The 26,242-nt window shown below is 45.7% G+C and overlaps 2 protein-coding genes, 1 non-coding gene and 1 pseudogene across 3 annotated transcripts; 2 read left to right on the forward strand and 2 right to left on the reverse strand.

Annotated features, from left to right (window-relative positions):
- The first annotated feature begins 959 nt into the window (after nt 1-959).
- On the forward strand, nt 960-3,835 carry LOC136497012 (HMG1/2-like protein). Its single transcript, XM_066492796.1, has 7 exons — nt 960-1,138; nt 1,249-1,323; nt 1,433-1,490; nt 1,589-1,633; nt 1,736-1,789; nt 3,345-3,443; nt 3,534-3,835. The coding sequence occupies exons 1-7, from the start codon at nt 1,125-1,127 to the stop codon at nt 3,546-3,548; spliced, it is 360 nt and encodes a 119-aa protein (XP_066348893.1). The 5' UTR covers nt 960-1,124; the 3' UTR covers nt 3,549-3,835.
- A 349-nt stretch (nt 3,836-4,184) lies between these two features.
- Nucleotides 4,185-19,756, reverse strand: LOC136497010 (uncharacterized; annotated as a pseudogene).
- Nucleotides 17,281-17,352, forward strand: TRNAT-CGU (transfer RNA threonine (anticodon CGU)). Its single transcript has one exon. It is a non-coding gene; the product is annotated as a tRNA-Thr (tRNA).
- Nucleotides 19,757-22,950: 3,194 nt separating the features above from the next.
- LOC136497009 (amino acid transporter AVT3B-like) lies at nt 22,951-24,834 on the reverse strand. Its single transcript, XM_066492794.1, has one exon. The coding sequence runs from the start codon at nt 24,817-24,819 to the stop codon at nt 23,332-23,334; it is 1,488 nt and encodes a 495-aa protein (XP_066348891.1). The 5' UTR covers nt 24,820-24,834; the 3' UTR covers nt 22,951-23,331.
- Nucleotides 24,835-26,242: the final 1,408 nt, after the last annotated feature.

Below are 26,242 nucleotides of genomic sequence, written 5' to 3' on the forward strand. Positions count from 1 at the left end.
CAATTCTTTGCTGGCACAAAATTGCTGAAATTACAATGTCACCCTATGATTCTTTATACGCTGTATGCCTGTATCGGAGTACATCGAGAGTGTTTCAACTGAGGTAGCCCTTGGAAACTGGCTAAGTGACAACGGTAGGAACTAAGTCTGCCTTATAATCTTCTAGTTTTGTTGATCGTTAGGAATGATGATATTGTGTGCATACTGCACCCTTTTCTACTTTTCATTGAGCTATAGTGACTTCGAGTGGTTATCTTCTCTATTTTTTTATATATATAAAGAACAGTTGGCGATGGTGATTTTTCTTTGCCTAATGTTTTTGTTTTCCTTTTGAGGATTCTGTGTAATGATTTGTACATGTAAGACTTTGTTTGGATGCTGTCGGATTCACTTCAATCCACGTGTGTTGGGGTGAATTAGGGTGGAATTTAGTTCAAATTTCACTCCAATCCACCATAACACATATGGAATGATGGGCATCCGACTACATCGAAATAAGACCTAAAAGAGTTTTACTACAGCTGATGCTTGTGCCTCTTTAAAACTGATGGTAGAAGAGATTGTTTGTATATGAAAAAACTTTTAAATAGTATATAAAAATCCGTCTAAATAGATTGAGTGTAGAAAAACTTAAAACATTTTTCTTGTCCAAATCCGTTGTACGCATGGGCAGCTTGCTAGTGTTTAATAAAGAGTCAGGCATAAATACATTCTTCAATCTAGGATCATTACAATCGCTGTCTCAACGTGTGTGCATTTCCCATGGGTGGTGTTGTTACACAAAACAGTTTTTTGACAAAAGAAAAGGTCATGAAAAAAAGACAAAACATTGATATAAATATAATTATTGTAATATACGTCGGGAGAGTATTCGCAAAAGTGGGCCGCATGACGGCCCTTTCGTCACCCACTTTGCCGAACACGAGCCCAAGTTCCCATCCGTTACGCACAGCCTCGCTGCCCTCGCACTGTCACACCACCTCTCTCCTCTCTTCATCGCCCTCCCTCGCACAGTCGCACGCACCGCATTTCCCAAGGGAACCAGACCAGAGCCTTCTCCTCCGCTCCACAATCCCACCGGCACCTGCACCCTAGCCCTCAGCAAACCCTAACCGCTCGTCGCCATGAAGGACACCTCGTAAGTTGCCTCTCTCCACCCCTCTCTCGTATTGTGTGCGATTCGTATGTGGCTTGCAGGGGGTAGCGACTGATTTCTGTGCGTGTTTTTTTTTGTTTTCTCCGATGAAGGTTCAAGGCCACCGGCGTCAAGCGCAAGAAGGCCGGCGGCGCCAAGCGCGGGCTCACCCCCTTCTTTGCGTTTATGTAAGCCCTACCGTCCCTCCTCTTCCCATCCTTTCGCGTCTCCAGATCTACGCCTATCGTCTTTCAATTTTCTAGGGTTTTGTTGAATTTTCTGTGGTGGTGTTGGTAGGGCTGAGTTCAGGCCGCAGTACCTGGAGAAGCACCCTGAGCTCAAGGGCATAAAGGAGGTAAGTTGCCTCTCCTCACCCTATTCATGTAGCTGGATTCAAGGGTTTCGCTTAGGTGGCTCATATATGCCTTCGCTTGTCGGTGGCTTTGCTTATAGGTGAGCAAGGCGGCTGGGGAGAAGTGGCGCTCTATGTCGGATGAGGTATATGGATGCGTGCAATACTTATATAGTTAGTATGTATCTGTCCCGTAAAAGGGTAGACAAATATTTTGTCTCAAACTGTTTAATGTTTGCCTTGTTTAGGAGAAGGCAAAGTATGGCGCTAGCAAGAAGCAGGATGACAAAGCAAGCAAGAAGGTAATGTTACAATTTTTTGGCTATTTAACGGTCATCTGTTGTATCTCGCAAGTGGTTGCCTCCTGTACCATCAGATCCTTCCATGATGGAATCTGGTAGTTAGATGAAGCAAGGGCTTGTGCACGTGCTGTCTGCTGCTGCTACCATGTCCAGCGTGATGTGTTTATAGGCATTTAGGCTATCACCTTGCTACAGGAAGTTTATAGGCATGGTTGCATGCTCCTTTCACCTTTCATTGCTACTGCACCTTGATTTGGCTCCAATACCATGTGAATTAATTAAGGTCCATTTGTCGTTTATCTTGTTAGTGGTTACACTCGTGCATGGCCTCATCCTCCCATGATGGAATCTTAGTAGTTGGAGCCAAGACCTCACACGTACTATCTGTTGCTTGTCACCCTGTCCGTTGTAATACGACATGATTTGTGGAGTTACTTTCCCCTTCCAATGCCATTGCACCTGGACGGGCTCCAATAGCATGGGAAATTAATGTGCATATGTCGTTTTCCTGTCAGCGGCACGGGTGAAATTAATGTATCATTACCCCCCCCCCCCCCCCCCCCCCTCTCCAAAGTGGAATTCGTGTAGTTGGATAAAGCGATTCCTGCACATGCTTTGTGCACATTTCCACCTGTCCATTGTGGTTATACGGTACAATTAGGGTAGTCACTTTTTCCTTCCATTTCGGTTCTCAAATCCTAGTATTCCAAATTACTGTCTCAGTTCTATAGCCATTACTGCACGCTTCATTTTTGTGCTGCTGCACCTGGGTTGGCTCCGATAGCATGGGACCTAACTAATGTGCATCAGTGGGTCGGCTCCGATAGCATGGGACCTAACTAATGTGCATCAGTTATTTTTCTTGTTGTGTAGGTACCACCCTGCACCATTGTATCCTCCCGTGATAGAATCCAAGTAGTTGGGTGGAACAATGGAATCCACGTGCTTTATACTACTTTCCATTCATTCCATTGATAGTTACGATCGTAGGAGTCACTTCTCCATTTCTTTCCATTTGGGCTCTCCTCTCAAACTTGTGAATCCTTTGTTTGGAGATTTATAGCTATTCTGCACGCTTCAGTGCTTCACCTTGATCCGGCTCTAATATCATGGGAACCTGGTGCTGACTGCTTAACCCTAGCTTCTCATGTTCACACCTGCAAGACACCACCATGGTAAAAAATTGTCTATTTGAAAGCGCAATGTTACAACCTGAAATGTTTCTTCTATGGAATCTTGGGTTTAAATGACAAATTTCCCATTTAGTTTGGAACTTCTCTAGAACTTCACTAGTTGAAAGTCATCTTTCAATTACATTGGAAGTTGCCTACTACACATGTAGTTAAAAAGTGGGAGCATTAGGAAAAGACGGATAGAAATTGCTGCTGATGTTTGAATTGAAGCGCTGCTTTTGTTATAGCTGAGTAACTTAGAGACCCCATGTTATCAGCACTACCAGTTACCCATATTTACTGCTGTCCCATGAAATTGGTCTTGTATTTCCTGAGCTTTATATTTCTGTTTTAGTGATGATGTGCTGTGTTGTTTTAATCAGGAGAGCACTAGCTCCAAGAAGGCCAAAACTGATGGTCGGAAGGGAGAGGAAGCAGCGAAGTCCGAGGTTGAGGATGATGATGAGCAGGATGGTAATGAGGTACGTAAAACCCATGCGTCATAATAGGTGGTGCGGTGCAAATGGAATTTGCCAATTGTTGCTAACATCTGCGTAATTTGTTCTTTGCAGGATGAAGATGAGTAAATAGTAGGATGGGGAACAGCAGCTTTGCAATTGGGTGTTTGCTGCTTCTTTACTTAGCTTCCAATGTGCTGTTACTTTTGATGTTATATGCTGTAAGGAAAATCTGTACATGATGGAACCTTAGGGCTATGGCATGCTGGAGTGCCCGTTTAACTAGAAGAGCCGGATACTCATGCCAGCCTCGTCAGCATGTGTAGACTGTTGATTTTCTTGTTTTATCGACTAATTGGGTGACTATCCTATAGTTGGTTTGCAGACTTGCAGTTAACAGCGTCTGCTGTCCCGTCTGTGCTTGAGTTGGTGCATTGGATGCTTGGTGTTTTTTAGTGCTCGATGCTCTTATTTTATGTGTGCAACCCCCCCCCCCCCCCCCCCCCCCCCCTGTCCGTGAAGGTGTGAAGATCATTCTTGAGATGCTACTACCATGACAAATTTATGTGTGACGCTCCGGCTGCTTTTAGGTCAAAATCAAATATTGTTTTGGGCGTTAGAGGCCGTCTCAGGCTTCAGCGGGTGAATAAGTCAGAACCAGAGCCCTTCAAAGGGCCCAAGCTTCTTCCGCGTTACCTTTGAGAGCTGCTCTCATAGTATTAAGTGATGAGTCAAAATTGCCGCGGCAAAAAATAACTCGCAATGTAATGTACAGACCTCATAGTTGCACGTACACTCGATTCACTATTTACAAGTAACCTGCTTGTATAGTTGTATGTAGCGGAAGAGAGTTTGACAACGGCAGATACAGATCGTCAGATCGACAATCCTGGGATGAGAAACGGCAATGAAGAACTTTACAACAGGAAGGGGAAATTGGTGTAGGTGATTATGAGGTCCCCTTCTCGTTCTTTGTCCGGAGTAGCTCTTTTGCCATTGCAGAGAATGACTGGGCGCCGTTGGCCATATCAGCAGCCCGAAGGTTAATGCCCTGCAGAACACATTGGTCCACGTTAACTGTTTGTCTGTTGCTTTTTTTTAATCAGGCAACAATAGCAAGTATTCTATGTTTCATTGTTTCTGCAGGTTTTTTGTATGGACTTTTTTGGTTGAAGAAATACTGGAACTGGTAACAAATGATGTAGCAATAACAAGAGTTTAGAGATTGAACTGTGGTAGATCTTGTTCACAGCGTCATGTCAAAAGGAACCGTGGAACAATATTATTCCATAGGGTACACCTAATTAAGTTAAGCACCTTGAAGCCTAGTTTCCTAACTGCATGATCTGGTTAGTGAAGCATAAGCATATACCTCCAACTTTTTCATGTTCTCCTGCAGCTTGTTCCCAATCATTTTTGGAACGCTGGTTGAATCCTGTTCATATAAACATGAAAGGGGATTGGCAAATGGTAATCGAAACATGGCTGCTAATTATATTGTGCATTATTCTATGCATAATAATTCATATGATTTGCATAGATGAGCTTAATGCACTCGCATCATTTGTTGTATTTGCATATCCATACTCCATCTTTATCTGATCAACTTGACTCACTGATGTTTCATCTTCAGTCTTTTTGTTTCCTGCGCTTATCTTTTCTTCAGTCTTGGGCTTCAACTTTCCTGCATGTGCATAGTTGACTTGATCACATTACACAATTTTTTTAATATATATAGTTGAATCAGAACCCAATTTTACAAAGCCACACAGTGGATTACAAATTTATGAACATCTTATAAGTGTACTTTACTGACCTCTAAGGGTATGGAGTCCCTTGCTGATTTTCTCTTTGCTTAGACCAGGGAAATGTGGTCCTTTTGGCTTCTGTGGGTTGTCATCAATGTCGATATCATCTTCAGACAAAAAACATATAGTATAAACATAAGTATATACTGCTCCACAAGTAAAAGAAAAATGATAGCATATACCTATGTCCAGCTCGACATTTTCATCATCTCTTAGTGAACTGTTCCTTCCCTCAGATGGCAAAGCAAAGTTAGTTGAAGAAAATATTGAAGCCAGCTCTTCAGAAGTCATTGCAATACATTGTTCGCTGCCATTTGCAGCACTTTCTTTTGATTTGCTTCCTTTGTTATCTTTCATAATCATTCCAAACAGACCCTGCTGAGTTCCATACTTCCGTTGTAAGAAAAGTTATGTAGATGGCTTCCAGCTCTCTACGATCAATTAATTACCTTTTTCTTTTCTTTAGGAGATTTCACTACAAAAGAAGAGTCTTCCCTGGTTGAGCTCTCTTTTCTGTATACTGTACTAATGCTGTCCACATGCCTGTGTACAAACCATAGTACTCAGATAGCATAAGCCAATCTTCAAAATAACTAAAAGGAACTGCATCTAGGTGTTCAGATCTAGAATTGAAATTCCTTTTTGAAAATATTAGATTATACATTGGTAATTATGGCAGTAGCTTAATCATGAACCCATGGGTCTCAAAGGCACAAAAGTGCAAAACTACTATAAAATTACATACTAACCATATCTCATCCTGGCAGAGCGTAGAGAAAAAATAGGTCTCTTCTCCATTAAACTGTAAAATTAATTCGATTATTTTGTAAGACAATACATTATTTTACAACTGAAAATTTACATGCTATTTAGTAGGTAAAGGCTGGGCAGGCGCAGAGCATACCAAGATGGTTTCTCCATCAGATGAACATGCTATGGAACTAGTTGAATTCAAGTTTCTTGAGTACACAAAACCTCGTAAAAAGGCATCCTTCAACAAGGATAAGTCTGCCAGGGATCTGCAGTTTCACGTACACACAGAAAAAAAGGAAGCACATTGACTTCACTTTAGTATCCACAGGCACATCAAAGATTCGAAGTCTTTAAGTAAATTGTTGCCTCACCTTATTTCAATTTTCCCATTGGAGAAGACAAGTATAAGTCCAATGTCATTAGAAGAACTATGAATAAGAGAGGCGAAACAACAACCTACTGCTCAATTTCTTCTTATTGATTATCTTCTTTGTGCCCTGAATGGAGTATAAAACCATAAGAACAACGACAACTCGTGGTAAAGAAAGAAAATGATAGATAATTAGAGATACAAATACCTGAATTGCGTGGCACAAGGAAAATAAGCGGATCGCATTTTCAGTGCAAAGTAACAGCAATGATTCCTTCGATACTGTATCGTGGTTATCTGAAACTGCTGGTGTGTCATTGGGTGATAACTCTGTCACACAATTTCTACAGGGACTTAGAATGCCAATAGTTAATTTATCAACAAAAACAGATAAGTATGCAATGCCATAAAGCGCACCTAACATCTGCAGAAGAAGGGCTTTAGAGGGTTTGTCAGTCTGAACTGGGCTGGGGTTCAAAAGTTTCCCATTTTCTTCCTCGATAATAAAAATAGATGAATCTTCCATCGCTGCTATCAAAATGTCCTTGTCATATCCATTATGGCTATAGATTTCAAATTGCAAAGAGGCGATTCCACCAGATAGTCGACACTCAAACTGTTTTTGATATAAGATTGTAGCATCTTCTACGTTGATAACTGATACCTGAAACATGGATTTTGTGACATTATAAGATTTTGTTGACTTAGACCGCTGGGACCAGATAGAGCACAACAAATCTGAGCCACATATAAATGAAGTAAAAACCATGGGAAACATGCTTAAATAATCATTTTATCTCTATGGAATAACCAGGGACATTGATATCCATGATACTGATCATTGCAAGCCATGAATGTTAAAAAAAATTGTGGCCATCATGAGATTCCATGGTTGCTATTTTTTTTAAAAATAAATAGGAACAATAATTTGTTAATCTTGTTTGTAACCATTTAGTTTTGCTTCCCTCATGTAGCATAGCAACCACATACCCATATTTGATATTTCTGACTCTTGTAGATGAACAAATGTCGTTTTCTGAAACTAGGACACAAAGTCACAAACATGTTGGTGAGACCAAGGAGGCTGCCTTATCTATTTACATGAAACAACATGTGGGGTTGAAGGCACTGTGAAAATCCTTAAAATTAACAATATACCAAAATTTATTATTAATCAAGAGAAAATAATTTTCTGTCATCAATGCTAGAATATACAAGGATGAACTCTACTTTCAAGCCTAGCTCTGAAATTCTGTGGGCTACTGGGTTATCCAGCTTGTTGACTAAACAGCGCCTAGGAATTACAGCCAAAAAAAAAACTGAGAATGTTTTGTACAAACTACACACAATCGAGCACTTACAATTCCTTTTTCTGTCCCAGCAGCAAAATGCTTTGATTTTGAAATAGAAGACATCGTGGTTATAGCTCCTTTAAGCTTTATACTTTTGACATTGCAGTTATCTCCTTGCTTTGCTGTCAAATTATTTGATCATGTCAAGATATAGAAGATATAGAATATATAAACTTTAAAACTCATGCATTTAAATATGTCATTGAAGAAAAATATGCCATTCATCCAAATGATAAGACCAAGAATACCAATGTTTACAGAGTCTCTTACATCTGCATCTATGAGTACACTTGTAGACTATGTATCGTCCAACCAACCAAAGATACACCTTCTTAAGCAACAACATATCATATTTCTTTTCTTTTGAGGAATAGATCTGCAGGAAAACCCCACACATCTCTTCTATACTAATATCAATAATCTGAAAAACATAATTATTACATTATTCTTTATCTTCAACACAAGGCATGAGATATTGTCACCCACTCACCGTCTCACCCTATAATAAAATTGATGATGATGATAATTGTCTAGAACTCTACTTTTTTTTTCTCGAACAGGAAGGAAAGCTACGTATCATTGCATTAATAGAAGAAGGTAGTGTTACAACACCCACCCACCCACACCTGATTTAAACATTAATTATATTTGGGCCTGTTAGAAAAACTAATAAATGACCCGACCTAGAAGCTTAACGACCTGAGTTAGGGGCAGAGAGGAAAGACAGCCCCTTAGCTCATGCCATACATCAAAGCTGGGACTCCTCCCTCAGAGATGCTAGGGTGGGCACCATTGAACACAGTCATTCCTATGTTTCCACAAGGTACATTCTCCCAAGATGATGACTAGAACCCTAATATTACAAGTTGAAAATCATGTCACGAAGAAAAAGAACATGCTGATATTAGTCTCCGAAATTACGCCTACTATCCTTTAGTCTCATGTTCCACAATTTTTATTGAGCATGTACACATCGAACTGGTAAAGGTCAACATTTTGAATGATAGTATAGATGCTGTTGTAGTGTAATTTTCCATGAAAACAATACATAAGCATACCAAGATAGAAGCACCAACTGTTGGGTTTAGGAATAGTGTGAGGATAACAGTACCATTTAAAAAGGAGAATATGTTGTCGCTGGAGTCCTTTTTGAATGTGATAATACGGACCTAGAAATAACAGGAAAGAAGCTTTATTGCACTGCAAGTGCATCAGACATGGAAGCTAGAAGTCATGTCATGGCCACGGAATAGCTTACCATTCCACTCCTTTCTCCAGACAACAGAATGCTAGAGGACATATCAAACTGTAATGATGTGATAGGGTTGCCAGCTGATGTATTGTCTTCATTCTGCACAATTATCAAAGTAGCCAACATATTAATTGGTATGCAAATGCATAACAATGAATGTTCAAAAGCTATTGTAATTTGAAGGAACCTGCTGCTTTATCATAAAAATCTGCAGTAAATGAGGGCATGATGCATCCCAAAAGTTTATGGTTCCATCTAGATGTCCAGTTATACAGAGGTTCCGGGTCTTATGTGTAACACCTCTGGTGTTACGAGCTTGCTTAGCACCTAGGTTAAGGTCTTAGGGAAATTAGCAAAACAAGTTCTCGAGTTGAAAAAATTAAAATCACGCATGAAATGATAAACAAACCATGTGCGACCTACCTTTAGTGGTTGAGAGAAATCAAATAAATATCTAAGTTAATTTACTTAGCGCGTAAAAATGCTAATGAAAATCCTAACAAGAAAAATAGGATAAGTAGTTTTAATTGTTTGGCACGAAAAACAATTTCTATAAACAAAAATAAAATATAACTTGTATTTAGTACTTAAATAAAAATTGAAGTACAAGTTTAGTAGGTAGAAATGCAACTTTAACTTTTGAAAAATAAATGTTGTTAACTAGTGTTCTTGGGAGCTCAAAAAAATCAAATCTGAAATTAAAATCAGACCTTTTCGTTGAATCGGCAAGAAGTTGAACTTGTGAATAAAGTGCCATTTTTGGCGAATTATATTGAGCAAAATAATTAAATAGTGCTTAAATATTTTGTTCCTATGGTTTAGTATAAAGTATGAACTATTGCATGGAGTATTTGTTGGTTGAAGTTAACAAGGTTTAGACCTATTAAAAATTACGACAAAAGAGTTAATGGCTACTTAGCCTCAACTGAAACCCTTAACTTTTCTAAGTAAGGAAGGGTAGTAGACAATGCCATTTTGGCATTTAAATTCTAACTAAAATGTTTAAACACTAGATCCATGTTTTTGTACTGTTGGTTGCTTCTAAGTAAGCACTTGAGCATGGTGTAGATCGAAGTTGTTTTGGATATCACGTTGCCCGCTCTAAATTTGCCAAACCTCCTTAGAACGCGCTGTGAACCATGATTTGGTGCTCGGTTCCCGAACCGGCGCTCAGCGTGACGAACTCATGTTGGCACCTCCCTATCTCCCTCTCTGGTCACTCTCTGGACGTGAGGTTTGCTTCGCCAGTTGGGTGTTAGTATCGGCTTTAGGTTAGTGGAATTGGTTGAACTTCGGTCGTGTTGATCAACAGCCTTTGCTTCGCTTTACAACACGTGCACGTCATCGGTTGTTGTCGCTCGGCCTGAGTCTGCGGTCACCGTGCGCACGCGAGCGCTGCTGGCGCCGAGCTCAAGACGTGGCCGGGCTGTTGCCGCTGGCTAGCTCGCGCGCCCGGTCGGTGCCACGCGGCGTCCCTGGCCCTGCGTTGGCCGGTCTCGGTTGGATGCGGCCTGACTTCCACTGCTGCTTCACGAGCGCGCCACGCTCGAGTGGCTGGACGCCGTGCCTCGTGCAGGGTTGAGCCGAGGCTGCGACTGTCGTCGCTCGACCAACGTGGCACCCGCCCCGCCCCCCGATTCAACTAACGCGTTGAGCCTCCGGGCATGTGCCACTGCAGCCGCGTCTGGGTCGACTGACCTCGGTCACAGTGGCGATGGTGATGCCTCTCTGCCTCGCTTTGCCTCCACTAGCCGACGCCGGTGACCCCCGCTTGGGTCCTGCCACTACATTCCAAGCGCTTCGCGCCAAGCCTCCATGTCTCGTCATCTGGGCGCACATGCTGGTGCTGCCGCCATCGATCGGAACCACCCCGTCTTAACTTGCTCGGGCTCGCTCGTGTGCCCTCTCCACGACCGCACCATGCGCAGGACCACCGCTCCTTCTTCCCTCCTAGCGTCAGCGGGCTTCGCCGCATAATTCCTCGCTCCAGTGGGTACCTTAGGAAGTCGGCTAGCCGTCTCTTTCTCCTCAAGCCCGGCCGAACACTACCGACCGGCAATTTGACATTTTGCTCGCCGCCATTCATGTGCGCCACCGAGCCGGTAGGTTTGGGGGTAAGGCCCGTAGGGTTGATAGCAGTTCAATTGCTCGTAACCCCGAACTCGCCTTGACTCCCTCTATTCGGTGCTCGCGCTATTTTGGCTAGGGCACTCGTCGACGGTGTTGTGACGCGTCGGTGTCCGCCTCGGGATGTCGCCGTCGTGCCTGGGCGCACGTGGCCAAACTACCTTGGCCCTCCCCTGCTTCGACCATCGCCATAGCGTGCACCATAGTGAGCTACTGATGCTTCTCCGCTATCTCTACCCGTTTGTGGGGGCGTAGGCTCGCCGGAACGCTCACGCCGCCGTGGTAGTTGGTCCGCCGACGCGAGCAGTGCATTAGCAGTCACCGTCTAACTTCTAATCGTCGCTCAGGGTTTCGTCTTGGCTTCGCGATGCTCGCCGGCCTGCTTGTTTGATCGGTGCCTCGCTCCATTATCCGGCGTAGGTGTGCAGTGTCGGCCAGAGCCGCTCCGTCGCGCGCAAGGCGTCGGGGACCGATTCAGTGAGAGGGTAAGGTTATTGAGGGTGCTCGATGCAAAACTTGTCTCTAGTGCAATAGTGCGCGGGGTCGCCGCGTAGTAATCTGATAAGCCGGTGATCTTTTTGCTAAATGCGCGAGTACGCTTGCGTAGCGGGCCAGTTGGGCCGGCCTGCTGGCGCGCGGCCACGCCCCGTGCGGGCCGCAACGGGCGGCTAGGCCGAATTGGTGGCCAGTCTTTCCCTTTTTCCTAAAGCATTTTCTAACTTAGTTTCTAAGGCAAACTTGTAAATTCAATATAAATTTGTGTAGTGGACCAAAAATTGTGAAACTAATTTTGTTAGGTTCCTAAAATCATGGTCTATCTGCTAGTATATCTTGTTCGCATAGTTTTATAGTATTTTCAGGAGTTATCTAATTAAATTGAGATGCTTATATTGTTAAGATATAAACCTGTAGAAATTTTTATAATTAATTAGTGCTAGTGTTAATTTTGGAAATTTTACAGTAACTTTCTAATATTATGAGGTGCTCACTGTAATTTTTGTATCTCCATAATAATTAGTTTGCTAAGATAGCTAATGAGTCATAGTTCGAATATATATTAAATCAATGAAATGAAGTAAAAGAAACACCTTGGGATTGTAGGATTAGAACATTTTTCCAGAAAAGACACCTTACTCGACAATGTGAATACGTAGCCTAGTATGTTAGTCGTAGAGCTAGCTCGTTAGCTTGAGAGGCGTCAACGTATTTTAAGAATTGCGGTTGCCGTTGGTTAATTACGTTTCTGTGTTGCATCCACGTGTATAATAGGAACAACAACGACTTTCGGAGTCATCTGGAGTAGCAGAAAGGATGGTGCCTTGATGATCGGATCACCACGATGGAATGCTATCTTTTGGTTATATCTTACCCAGGCAAGCCCCGGTGCATAACCCCTATTATTCTTATTCTGTACTTTATCTTATGCTTGTGCATTAAGTTTTAAGGAGTTGAATAAAATCCACTTGCATATATATATCCTTATCCTATGAGTACTACTAGTATGTCAGGATCGTGTAAATTGCTATGCTAAAGGATTCTAGTAGAAGTCGAGTGATTACCTGTCACTCGCGAGAGGTAGGAAAGACATTATTGTTCTTATATCATATAACTATCACATGGAATATATATGGATGATAATTGAAGACCGGGCGAGGGGACTGTGCTTTGGATTTGGATTTGGATTTAGTTAGGCAACCGAGCAAGGCTCCGGTTGCATTTGTCCCGCCTGTGTTAATTGAGGACCGTCCGTTGCTGTGGATGATAGTCAGGTCACAGACGTATTATCCTGAGCACATATTTGCTTATGGGAGTGGGAAGACTTGTTGCTCTCTTGTCATGGGTTCCGGCTCTTTCCGGACCGAGTTTTAAGGGTGGGTATTAGGTGGAGGTCTAAGCACCATACTGAGACCGGGTCTCAGATGTTGGGAGCTTAGAGTCCAAGTTTGGATGGAGACCTAGACCCCTTGATAGGAGTGGAACGGGTTGGTCTTGTTTGTGCATGGGATACAAGTGAGGCGTGTGTTTCAGGGTACCCAGCTGGGATACATTGATTCGCAAATCGCCGTTTCTTTTGAGACGGTACGACTTGACTATGGCCTAGTACCGTAGTAAGAACTGGAACATGAAAGGTGTCGGGGACCAATACTAGAGTACCCGAAGGAGGAGCTAATGATCATCAACATTGATTCATCCGAGCAGTAAAGAACGCGACTACAACTCCAACCAACCCCCAAGTACGCAGGCTCCGTCTCGCCCGACCCTAGGTGCGTAGGCTCCGCCTCGCCCGACCCCGAGGCCACAGGCTCCGCCTCGCCTGACCCTTGGGGGCGGGCTCCGTCTCGCCCGACCTCGAGGCCGCGGGCTCTGCCTCACCCGACCCCGAGGCCGCGGGCTCCGCCTCGTCCGACCTCTGGGTCGGGGTCTCCGCCTCGCCCGGCCTCTGGGTCGGGGTTTCCGTCTCGCCCGACCCCTTAGGCGCGGCTCCTGACGAAAGCCCATACCGCCGCCAACCACTACGGACCAGAAAGCACAACCCAAGGTCAAACTTCTAGCATCGTGCAGGGAGCGGGCACATCTCAACATGACCCGTGCCTGCGACATGTCACTCCAGGGAACTCACATCACCAACAGTGATGGACGCGTGGTCACTATGCTGCCTACTCCCTATACGGCCGCTAACCAGCACGCTGGTTCGCCGTGTCGCCCGCCGGGGCGGAATGGGACGTTACGACCCGCTGACAACGCCAGGGCTTGGCATCAGCGGCGAACAGGCACCCGGCGTGGAGCCGTCCCTGTCACCATCTGCAGTGTCGGCGGGACCCGCACAAAGGAAAAGAAAGGCCCGACGGTCCTGGAAGCCTTCCTCTCCTTGCCTCTTCTCCCTCTTTCTCTCTGTGTAACCTGCTCTTCCCCTTCGTCTATAAAAGGGGAAGCAGGACGTCCCAGGAGGTGGGTGGTTCACCACTCTACATGGCTGTAGACATCAAAACACACGTTCTAACACATGTATATAATCGAGTAATCAGGGTTTTATTCCCCCTGTTGCAGGTGACAGGTGGATGCTGGTAGAGCTGACCTTGTGTGTGGAAACCTTCTGGTGGGCTCAGCGAGGGTTTCCTTACGTTACGGACATAGAGTTTTAATTACAACCTTCACGAATAAAGTTTTGGAAAGAAAAGCTTATGATTTGCTATCCTCACATGTATATAATTATGTCTCATGCTTAACGTTCAATAGCTTACAAGTAAACTTAATTTCCGCTGAAACTCTGATCACATGTTTTATTCCACTGTCGTAATTATCTTGTTTATCATTCTGATGTTGTAATAAAGTGATGTAAAGAAATAGCTAAGAATGTTGTAAGCTTTATCTTCTCATTTATGATCCTGACGAAAAATTTGGATTTTCGAGTTCTTCCTTTGGATGTGCTCGATGGAACAGCGTGGTTTAGTGCACTCTCTTAGGTACTTAAGAGTCTAATGGAAGACAAGTACGTTGTAGAGGGCATTAGATCAGACGGTTCTGCCACATTATGAATGCTGGTAAAACTTGTTAAAGTCTGACCTTTATCCTTCATTGAAAACAGCCATGGATATTTGGTGGCTGATGAAAAATAATCCTGCACACCATTAGAAGGAAGAACAACTTGATCAAAGAGTTTGAAGTTTTTGAAAGAAATAACAAGTATATACATGCCTCGTCCAAAGAAGCTAAGGCTGCAGGGTTACATGTATAGAACTTTGCAACACTGATGCCTGAATCACCATAAGGAAGCTTCACATATGAACAGTTTGGAAGTGTTGGAGGTGATCTAGACTGAGAGTGAAGGAGATAGCGCTCAATTTCTGAATCATCATATAAACAGATCTGACCAGATTTCAACAAGAGAACAAGGGTACTTTGTCTGTGCTTATTTGGGTCACTAAGCCCTGTAACAAGTTCCATTCCTTGGCAAGATTCAGCGATAGGCAAGACCATCTTTACAATTCGCGATTCACTCTCTTCATTCAGAATCAAAACCTATTCATAAACACCAAGTGGAAGGTTGAACAAAGATGCAGTTCTTACTGAACAGAAACAATCAAGATACATTATCCGTGTAAGTCATCAAACTAATTTTGTAGGGAAGAAAATACAGGCTCCAACAATGCACAGAAAGGGGCAACTTTCAAATGTTTCTGGGAAATAAAAACACTTTTTTGGTCAGTCTAGCTTGCCATTTAAAGTGTGATATTTCAATTTGCAGACCAGCCAATCATATAACTACATTGATTCTAAATTGGTATTATGAAGCAAAATCTTACAGGTGATAAGGCACATTGCTATTTTAGAACATAATTCCACATGATAAGAAAACAAGGTACAAGGGATATAACATGGCACTTGAAATTTATGGCAGTGGCCAGTCTACAAACTATTATTTGAGAAACAGTTTAAATATTTGTTTTGCTAAAGGTCAGTGTTTCCACCTGAAATAGGTGACCATGATCATTGAAACCATTGATATACAAACGACCTGCCTTTCCATCGCTAGAGATCCATTGCAAAGAGACTATTGGCAACTTGTCTAGCTTGTATCCTAGGTTAAGCCTCTGAATAGGTAGATTCTGGCCGCCCATAGATGAGGAATTTTGTGTAGTTGTAACCTCAGGAATGGCCCAAATGTATAAATCGCCATTATCATATCCAATAGCAATTTTGCTTCCCTTGGCACAAACCCAGCATGCTGATGTTACATTTTTAGCCTCCTTCTGTGATTGCTGCTGCATAGTTTTACCAGATATGGATACTGCTTTGCTAGCTTTAATATCCCACAAACTCATAACCCCATCTCTGAAGATAATGAGCACCCTGAGAAGAAGAATGTACCTTAATGAGACTTTTGTATATGTCTACAAATAGTGAAATGTAAGATCAAACAGGGATACTAGATGGGTTATTAAGATGAAGTTGTTTTTTTTTCTCGAACACACAGGATTAACCTGTTAATCCTAGATTAGGATATATGGCTGAGCACTAGGAAGAGATTGACCTGTTCAATTCAGACAAAGGCTGGGGCGAAACAAATATTACTTCGACATCATTACCAGCACTAGCAGTGGAACCTTCAGCAAAGAAACAAAAACCCAAACAAAATGAGTCAACTTTTAGTGTTCCACTTCGATTTACGGCTGCTCGTATTGCAAGAATTATCTAAAAACGAAACCAATATCTGAAGGGTGCTCCCTTTTGAATGTGATCACATGCTGAAAAATACGAAAAATGAGACACCGATTGACAAAGTTGATTATGAGCACGGTAGACAGATATTTCTAGTGTAGCAACGTCATACCATAAGATTCAGTAAAAGGAATCCAGTACGGCATGTCAGCTAGGCATCTCTGAGCCAAATCAAGCTTCAATAGAGATAAATTTCCAGAACTATCCCCAACATATCTGCCAGGCACAGAATTCCCATTAGAGCACTAAACCATTTGGAATCCATCGACTCAGTAGTCGGAAACAACTATAAGTATATAACTCACATGTAGAAGCTCTTCTGCAGCACAGAGAATGCAGTGATTGCCTTTTCAATCGGGTGCAGATAACAGAGTTTTTTGGCATCGATGTCCCAAACCTGCACACAAGGTGCCTTCCGGATTAACAATACATGGAAGCGAAATCATCAGTCAAATATATTCATAAGTATAAAAAAATCACCTCGATCTGGTTCTGGGTGTTGACATTGAGCAGAACCCCTTGGCCCTCGGCAAACTGAAACGGAACATCTTAGAGTGAGACGCCTCCAAGTCTCGCCACGCGACATTGGACACGCAAATTAAGTAGTGGGATTGGCGACGGGAGGGCGGCGCGGTCGTACCTGCAAGAACCTGGAAGGGAGTGGAGAGGGGGACTGGAGCAACGCCTGCGTGTTGTCGCGGCCGAACAGCTTGATCTGCCCATTCCTGAAAGCAATCGCAGAGAAAGGGGGAGTGAGCCGGAAGCGGAAGGTAGCGAAGCGGCGGCCGTGTTGTTACCTGGTGGCAACGGCAAGGACGTGGAGGACGGGGTCGTAGGCGAGGAGGGCGGCGTCGGCGGGGACGCCATAGTGGAAGGCTAGCCGCGGGCTGACGTCCTCGGCGCGCAGGGAGCTGATGCTGCCGATATGTTGCTGTTGAAACTACGAATAAAAACTTTATTTTCAAAACCAGCAGCACCTGCTTCCGTAGCATAGTGGTAGTGCGTTCGCTTCGTAAGCGAAAGGTCGCGAGTTCGATCCTCGCCGGGAGCTGAAATTTGGTTTTATATTTTTGACATATTTCTTATTACGATTTTCTTTTCTTTGCTCCGAGCGACGAAATCCTCTCTGAAATGTATTCATTTTTCTTATCTTTTTCACATGTAACCATGACGTGCTACTCTCTTTCAAAACTATAGCTTGTTTGTTTGTTGAATTAGCAATATATTAACAGCTACGAATTCAAGTAAATGCTTTGTCAAAACATACCCCATAGATAATTCAGTGGAACTAATTTAACATTGTAATTGTTGATGCATTTTGATATAAACTTAACCAATGTTAAAGAAATTTGACTCAGAATAAAAAAAACGAATAGTAATTGCTAAACGATCTTCGAGACGAAATCCATTCCAGTCCCAACCCAGTGAACTTCGGTCCAATGATTAGCAAAGGGACCCTAAAAACCAAAAGAAAGGCTCCGTGGCACAAACCGCGGGTCTCCTGGACCAGCTGCTCACCGGCCTTGCACTGCTGCACATGGCCGGTCACATCGCCTCGGGTTATTTTCGAGGCATTCTGACTTCTGAGCTGCCAGACGTCCCGGATCTGCCTCATTTAGATTGCAAAAGAAATGAACCCGATAAATAGTACTATTTTCATCTTATTTGATAAATATTGTCCAATTGTGGATCAACTAGGCTCAAAAGATTCATCTTGTGATTTCTAACTAAACTATGTAATTAGTTATTTTTTTACCTACATTTAATACTCCATGCAAGCAGCTAAAAATTGATGTGATGGAGAGAGAGTGAAAAAACTTGGAATTTGGATGGCATAGGCCCTAGCCAATTGAAAACCAAGTCGCCAAGAGACAACCGTACACGTACTAATCCCAGACTCCAGTTCGATAAACCTACGCTAGCAACGTACGATGACGGATTATATCTGCCGCTCTCCGTGTCACTGTCAGTACATGACCTGCTCTCCCTCTCTGTCTTCTCTCGTTAACTACTCCACAGCTTGCTCCAATGTGAAGTTGATTACTGCTTCTTTTTCCCCTTTAACAATGCAATCGACGCATCATTCCTTGACCTCTGCACCAGTCATCATCTCCAACTCCCCGTCCTTGGCACAGCAGACAGCACAAGTGGCCTCGCAGACATGGACCGTGCCAGGTAAAACAGCTGGTACCGTTTGAGCGTTTGAGGCCAGAGAAAAAAAGAGAGGCTAAACTTACACCCAAATGCGACTTGATGCAAAGCCGGCGTTTGATACGTTGAACCCACAATTGGAATAAAAGGATCTCGTTGATCTCGAAGAACCGGCCAGACGTTTTTAATCTCACTAGATGCCATGTTTTATATTAATAGCTAATCCACGTACTGCTGGTCTGCTGCTGCTACTATGTGAGCTCATCAATGCAAACTCTTATCCATCTCGATCGCCTTTAACAAAGATCATGCTTCCACCGAAACGCTCTATCTATTCCTGCAGAACAGCTCCAGCCTTACTTTTCACTTTTTCACCACAGGTAGGGATAATTTCTGCTGGGAATAAACTATATGGTAGTGGCTCGACATTTATGGGATCACATGGCACTACGCGTTCCGTATTGATTTCCTGGGTGTCCTACATTTTGAAAATGTTTGAAATTTGAACAGAGCTTCGATTAAAACCATGTCTCTGTCAGAGTGTATAACGAGCCATACGGCACGGCGTCTGCGAGGACATTCTTTTTCTAGTTTCCGAAAGGAAGACAATGCTTAGAAACGGAAAACGGGATAGTAACATTTTTCGACTAGAAATATTTCATACTGCAAAAAAAAAAAAAAATCGATAAACATACGCAAATTCAACCAGCGTGGTGCCGTAGGATTGGCCGCAAACACGCAGGATTATCTAATCCGAAAGAAAAAATCCTGTCCAGAGCGGCATGGAAGTTCAATGAGGATTCGCTGCAGCCCCAAATTTCGTCAGCGTATTCTGCAGAGTTTTCATCTAATCTACAGTAATAAGTATCTAATGCTTCATTCAATGGTACGTATCTTCAACCAAGAGCCTAGCCCGAAGAAAAGAGAGGGCAGAAACGGAAACTGGGAGAGCACAGATGTAGGGGGTAAAGGGAGAGAAGCCGTACCTTCTTGGAGGCCTTCTCCACGAGCTTCTTGACGAACATGGCCGGTCGATTCACGGCGCTGTGGAGGACAAAGACAAGCACCCTGCACCCCCCACAGGCGACAACCGGATCACAGCAGGCCGAGATCGGCGACTCCTTTCTAGTATCTTCACCGGAAGAAGAAGCAAGCAGGCAGCGCCCACCAGTTGCCAACTTCCTGTTCAGGAGCGGGATCGAAACGAAACCGACCAAGGCAAGGCAGGGCAGGGAGAGAGCGAGAGAGATGGCGTGGCGTCGAGGGTGGCAGGGGAGGAGGAGGAGTTGGCGTTCGGAGGGCAGTTATGGATTAGGTTGGTGGTCTCCTTCCTTTCTGCTCTGCGCTGCGTTGTGTTTGGACTGGCTACTACGCTGCCAAGGCAAGTTTGGTCTTCTGAAGAACTGAAGAAGAAAGGGAAGAAGAGCGAGCGAGCGCAGGGGGGTTAAAAAGAAGATCGGCGAGCCAGGAGCCGCGGACGCTGGGACAGAGACAGACTACAGAGTCCACCGGCCACCGGCCGGCCCACCGCAACCGACAGAATAACTAGCCTCCGGTGCCCAAACGTGGGAGCCCGGAGCCATCGACCCGGTGCAATCGGATGCCGGCACTTGGCGGCGTCGCATTTGTCGCAGTAGGCAGACAGAAAAAGAAGAGTGCTCCTGCTGCTTCCATGTCAGCTCGCAGAGGGGTAACGTGCCACCGAAGCAAATCCGCGATGCTGCTGGTGTAATTATTAGAGAGGCACGGTGTACGGAGGGTAAGCACTAAACATGACGCATGGGGAACCTTTGTCTGTCGGAGGCGTCTTCAGTGGTTGCTGGTTTTGGAGAGCGAGCGCCCTGATGCGGCATTGTTTCAAGACCATTTGGTGCTGTGCATATCTACCGGCGCCAAATTTGTCAGGCAGGGGCATGTTTGGAGGCTGCCTCCCAGCAGCTCAGAAGCCAGGCAGCGTTCCCAAGCGTTCGATTTCGATCGTCTGGGCTGTGATCGCTTGCCTGATAGGCAAGCCCAGACGAGGGCGGCATCCAAACACGCCCCAACTGCATGCGATGCACGCGGGTGCGTCGGCAGTTTTAAGCCGTGGGAGTGAATGGAGACCGGAGGATGAAAACGATCGTGTCTCACTCTCTCTGGTGTCACTTGACTACGACATCATGCAGTACGTGTTCGGCAAGGAGCACGAGTACGACGTGTACATATAATCTAGGAATCGTGAGTTACTATGAGGCAAATTAAAAAACAATTATTGTACCTATAATCTATTAAGTCGTTTTAAATTACTTTGACACTACACAAGACTACCTACGAGATAATACCAACGTACCTTTACAAAAAAAAAGTACAGCTCCTATCCGGAGGGAGTTGTTGCCTTCAACTCAAATGCCCCCTTCCTTATTGTCGTCCTATCTGTCTGTTGTGGAAGAAGTTGAGCATGTGTACTTCTTTTTTTTTTGTGAAAAAAGCATGTGTACTTCTAAGTGTGATAGTTAGAGTTGAATTAGTTGTAATTGTAATGGTCAGAGGCTAATTAACTGCACTTGTCCCTGTAATGGTTTGAGTTAAAACTGCTTGAATAGCAGCTGTTAAATTGTCTGTATTCCTTCTTGGGAATGGCTAGGTACTGTGGCCGGCAAACAAACAATGTCCTTTTGTGGTAGTTACTAGTGAATTCTGACAGGTTGTCTAGGTAAACTAACACTGTGGTCCGCTCCCACCCCCTTCTTCTCCCTCGACAGCGGCCCTTCTCCCCTACCCTCGCATCCTCTCCTGTCACCCTCGGGGCCCAGCCACCGGCTACCTCGTCGTCGACCACGCCGCCCACCTCCCGACCCTGCCCCTCGACCCCGCCCTCCTCCTTGTCCTCGCTGCCGCCATCGCCCAACGCCTCGCCGCGGCGCGCTAGGGCGAGCTCCGCCCATGGAGCTCCTCCGGCCCGACCTGGCCTGGCCGCCTCCACCGTTGCCAGGGCCCCTAAACTGCCCTGCCGCAGTCCCCACCGCCTGGCCGGCCTTCATCCCCCCCGAACCCCCTTCTATGCCCACTGGAGATGGAGAAGATAGGGAGAGTAAGAGAGAGAGAGAGAGGGTGTTGAACTTACCCGACGCCAACGATGTCGTCGTCTTGGGCGCGGTCGGGCGGCATCTTCTTCTTCGTCTCCGGCACGGGCGTTCCGCGCGCGGCGCGGCGCGTGGGGAGGCGGGTGACTAACGCGGATGCAACTTATTAGATGACTGCAAAGGAGTACTTCTGTAAATTAAAAGGAGATGACCATACCCATACATCCTCGTCACGAGACCCAGTCACCAAGGCCAACGAGTTCTATGAGAGAAACAACCGTCCAGTGGTTTATGGGAAACTCGCTCCATTCTTGCCGAGGGGGGAGATTTATTTTTTTAATAGGGAGGGGGAAGATGTTAGCCCATTCCCCAAACTGGAACCTGCTCTCGTTGCACCATCCCAAGGGCGTGTTTAGTTCGCGAATTTTGAGAATTTGGCTACCGTAGCACTTTCGTTTTTATTTGACAATTAGTGTTCAATCATAGACTAATTAGGCTCAAAACGTTCGTCTCGCAATTTTCAACCAAACTGTGCAATTAGTTTTTTTTTTCCGTCTACATTTAATGCTCTATGCACGTATCGTAAGATTCGATGTGATGGCTACTGTAGCACTTTTTGAGAAACTTTTTAGGAACTAAACAAGCACCAAATTATAAATCATTCTAGCTTTCTTGAGAGTTAAAGCATTTGAAGTTTATCAAGTTTATATAATAAAATAGTAGCATTATGATACCTAATAAGTATCATTCATTAATTATATTTTCATAGTATACCTATTCGATGACATAAATCTTTATAATTCTCTCTACAGTTTCAATAAATTTGAGATGCTTTGACTCTCCAAGAAAGTTACAACGACTTATAATTTGGGACGGATGAAGCAGGTAACTGAGCATGAAAAACGGATGAGAAACAATCAGACGAATCATTTTTCAGTTTTGTCAGCTGATGCAATTGAAATAAAAGGAGCCTTTGGTTTTCCTTCGTCAATGAAGTGAAGATTTTCCATCTCTATGAGGGGGACGGCAACATTTCCATGAAGGTTAAGCCACTGGCCAACCAATGCGAATCATTTAAAACTAGTATGACCAACAAACCTAAACCGTGCACAAACTTTGGATCAATATAAGACACCTATCGCGAGGACATGAGACAATCGAGACCCAGAAACATGATACAAACTCCTTCAACAAAAGAATCTTACATAAAGTAGGTACTCTTGTATTGTTCATATTCGCATGGATTCAATTCCTCGTTCCCTTTGTCTTAGGATGTGTTTAGTTCACGAAATTTAAGAATTTGGCTACTGTAGCACTTTCATTTTTATTTGACGGTTAGTGTTCAATCATGGACTAATTAGGCTCAAAACGTTCGTCTCGCGATTTCCAACCAAACTGTGCAATTAATTTTTTTTCATCTATATTTAATGCTCCGTGCCCGTATCGCAAGATTCGATGTGGTATCTACTGTAGCACTTTTTGTGAAACTTTTTGAAACTAAACACAGCCTTATACAAGATCATATAGGCTTTACACATTGATCTGCTGCATGGTACAGCTGGAACCTATATCTGAACAAAACCATGTAGATTTCAGAAAGCTCCCAACAATTGTGTATGTTGTCCCATACTTTTAAGAGATGTAAAGCATGCCCAAATCAACATGGCAGCTGAATTGGGTCTCAAACTCTCGATCCACTGGAACCAATGTACAACCATTTGAGCGCTCCCATTGCATCAGCAAGGCATGATCCATATCAGAATGTCGATGCTTACCAATGCATTAGCAAGACATGGTGCTTATCAGACTGTCGACTCTTACAGGTTGGAAGAACTGAAGATTTGTACGAGTGACGTCCATGTCCCGGACACCGCGAGCGCAGTCCCGATTACGATGACGGCCACGTCGGCGACGAGCCCGGTCCACCCAATCTCGGCGCCGAAGACCTTGAGGTGGAACGCGGCGGGCAGCACGAACCCGAGCACGACGCAGACGCTGCTGCCGACGAGCGAGAGGAAGTCGGCGAAGTTGGGCACGAGCATCGCCAGGAGCCCGACGACCACGACGAGGATCCAGCGCAGCCACCAGGCGTAGCGCTTGCCACAGAGCAGGCGCTCGGCGACCTCGTACACCGGATTCATCATCACCGGCATGGTGAAGAAGAGGTTGATGCAGAGTCCGAGCTGCACGAGGACCGAGAGCCAGCCCGTGCCGAGGTTGGTGGTGATGATGTCCCGTGTGGCGGCGCCGAACGCGAGGTAGCCCATGGCGCCGAACAGCCCGTACATGACGGCGATGAACGCCATGGACAGCGCGAGCGTGGCGCCGAATCTGCGCTTGTCCGCGGCCTCTGCCTCCAGCGGCAGGACCATGCCGATTCCCTCGAAGGCGTAGACAGCGACGCCGAGGCCGTAGAGGAGCTCGGCGGGGCCAGCGAAAGCGAACACGGGGGGCTTGTTGGCGAGCCAGATGGAGGCGTCCTGGCCCAAGACGACGCCCATGGCGCCGAGGTCAACGACGTCGGCGAAGATGCTGAGCGGCGCGAGGAGCGTGAGCGTCTTGATAGAGTTGAGTCCGAGCTGGAACGGCAGCATGGCCCAGATGAAGAGCGCCTTGGCCGTGAGGAGCGGGGACGCCGGGGACTCGGCCCCGATGGGGTAGAGGTGCGCCATGGTGTTGGAGATGAAGATTAGGTAGCCGACGCAGAAGCTGGCCTGGCTGAGCACGAGCATGGCGTCGACCGCGTGGCGCCCGGGCGCGCCGTAGATGGCGTGGCCCAGGTCCCCGAAAGAGGCGATCTTGGGGTGCTCGCCCGCGATCCGGCGGCGCGCGGCGACGAGGAGCATCATGCAGTGGAAGGTGAGCGCGGCGACGGCGAGGAGGAGCAGCGTCCCCGCCGCCCAGCCCGTGCGGGAGAAGGTGTAGGGGAGGCCCAGCACGCCCGAGCCGACGACGGCGATGAAGACGTTTGCGAACGTCTTGGGCTGCGATGACAGGTGCCCGCCCGCGCCGCCGCCGTGCAGCCCGTGCTGCGGGAGCAGCGGCGCCGCGTCGAGCCGCGAGGACGAGGAGCTCGCCTCCTTGTCGAACCCCATGGTCTGCGGCTGTGGATTCAGCCGCTGGATCAGACAAACCGAGCAGGGAACCAGCTGCGGCGGCGATTGGGAGTGTGGCGTGGCTAGCTGGTGGCCGGAAAAATGGGGAATTTTGGGAACCTCGTGCCGTGCGCTTTCTCGTTTTGTAGAGGCAGATGCAGTCAGAGGAGGAAGCGCCGTGGACCTTTCTTTGAGCAGCGCCGTGAACATGGTTCACGGCCTGTTTAGCAATCAATCAGTAGCTCAGTAGTACACGGTGCGTGTGTGGCGCACGGGAGGCGAGGGTGTCGGACTGTCGGCGCACGGGCGTGCCCCCTCTGTTTTTTTTTCGTGACCGTGCATAAGCACATATTCCATTAAAAAAAGTAGATAAACATTACAAGCTACCTATCAATAGTAAGTGCCGAGCTTACCAAAGAGTGGAACGGATTACAACAACTTAGGGCGTGCCGCGTGCCCCCTCTGTGCTGTGCACTACTACTCTGTAGTGGCGTCGAGGGGCTTGCTCGCCGGCACGGCGCCGGCGGCGAGGCCGCGAATGGAATGGTGAAGTGACTGGTTGTTCTGTTGTTAACCATACTACGACTGATCGCTAAATAGAATGCTCGCCGGCTTCTAGCTGTTAAGTCAATCCCCACGCAGCCACCACGCTACTGGGTTTTGACCAACTTCTTCAACTTGTTCGCAGCAGTGCAAATTGCAAAGCCGGCGCGGGTAGGCAACCAGGACGCCATTAAGCAAATCTGCACGAAAATGTTTCTCGCCCAAATCTGTCAGATGCCGTCCGTGTCGAGCACGATACGGCAGCGAGATTGAGCGAAGGAGCACTGGATCCGGGCGGATCAAACTTGTCTTTCCCTTCTGCTAATAGAACTAACGCGTGTTTCATCATGCGCTCGTGCCAACTGCTATGAGTATGAGAGAACCTGACAGAGAAAGTGACGTTGTTGTTTTCTCTCGTCTTCTTTTCTTCTTCTAGGGGGAAAATTTTGATTTTTCGGTGACGTACTGACGTTGATGTAGTCATGGCCTGCCTGCCGATGCATGCACTTGCTACATGCGGTTAACCTGACACTTTGTAGTTTCCCGCGAAGATACTGACATCCTTCAGCCTTCACTCTGCCTTATTATAAAAAAAAACAGACATTATTAACTCTGCCTCTGTCTTATATAGCAAAACAAAACAAAAACAAAACGGTAATTCTACCCCTCACGCGGGTTGGAACACTCAATTTCTCTTCTCCGGCCGGCGCGGCCTCTTCCTCTCTTCTCCATCTCCAGTAGGCTTTAGAAGAGATTTTGAGGAGGTAGGCAGGCCAAACGGTGAGGGCGAGAGAGACGGTAGCAAGATGAAGGCGGCGGCGCCGCCTTTGGAGCGAGCGGCGAAGGAGGCGACCGAACCAGGTTAGGACGAGGGCGGCCATGGTCATGACGACGGCGGAGGGAGGGGGAAGGAGGAGGTCGCCGCAGGCACAGCAGGATCCATGACGGTGGAGCTTCAACAAGACTTACTACACCATGGTGGGGCGGTGGGCAAGGGCAGCGCGTCGGGAGGAGGAAGATGCGTAGAGAAACGAATCGCCGAAAACAATCGGGTGTAGGATAGGCAAACTCAAACAAAAATGCAATAATT

Source organism: Miscanthus floridulus, chromosome 12, assembly GCF_019320115.1.
Source record: "Miscanthus floridulus cultivar M001 chromosome 12, ASM1932011v1, whole genome shotgun sequence".
Classification (NCBI taxonomy): domain Eukaryota; kingdom Viridiplantae; phylum Streptophyta; class Magnoliopsida; order Poales; family Poaceae; genus Miscanthus; species Miscanthus floridulus.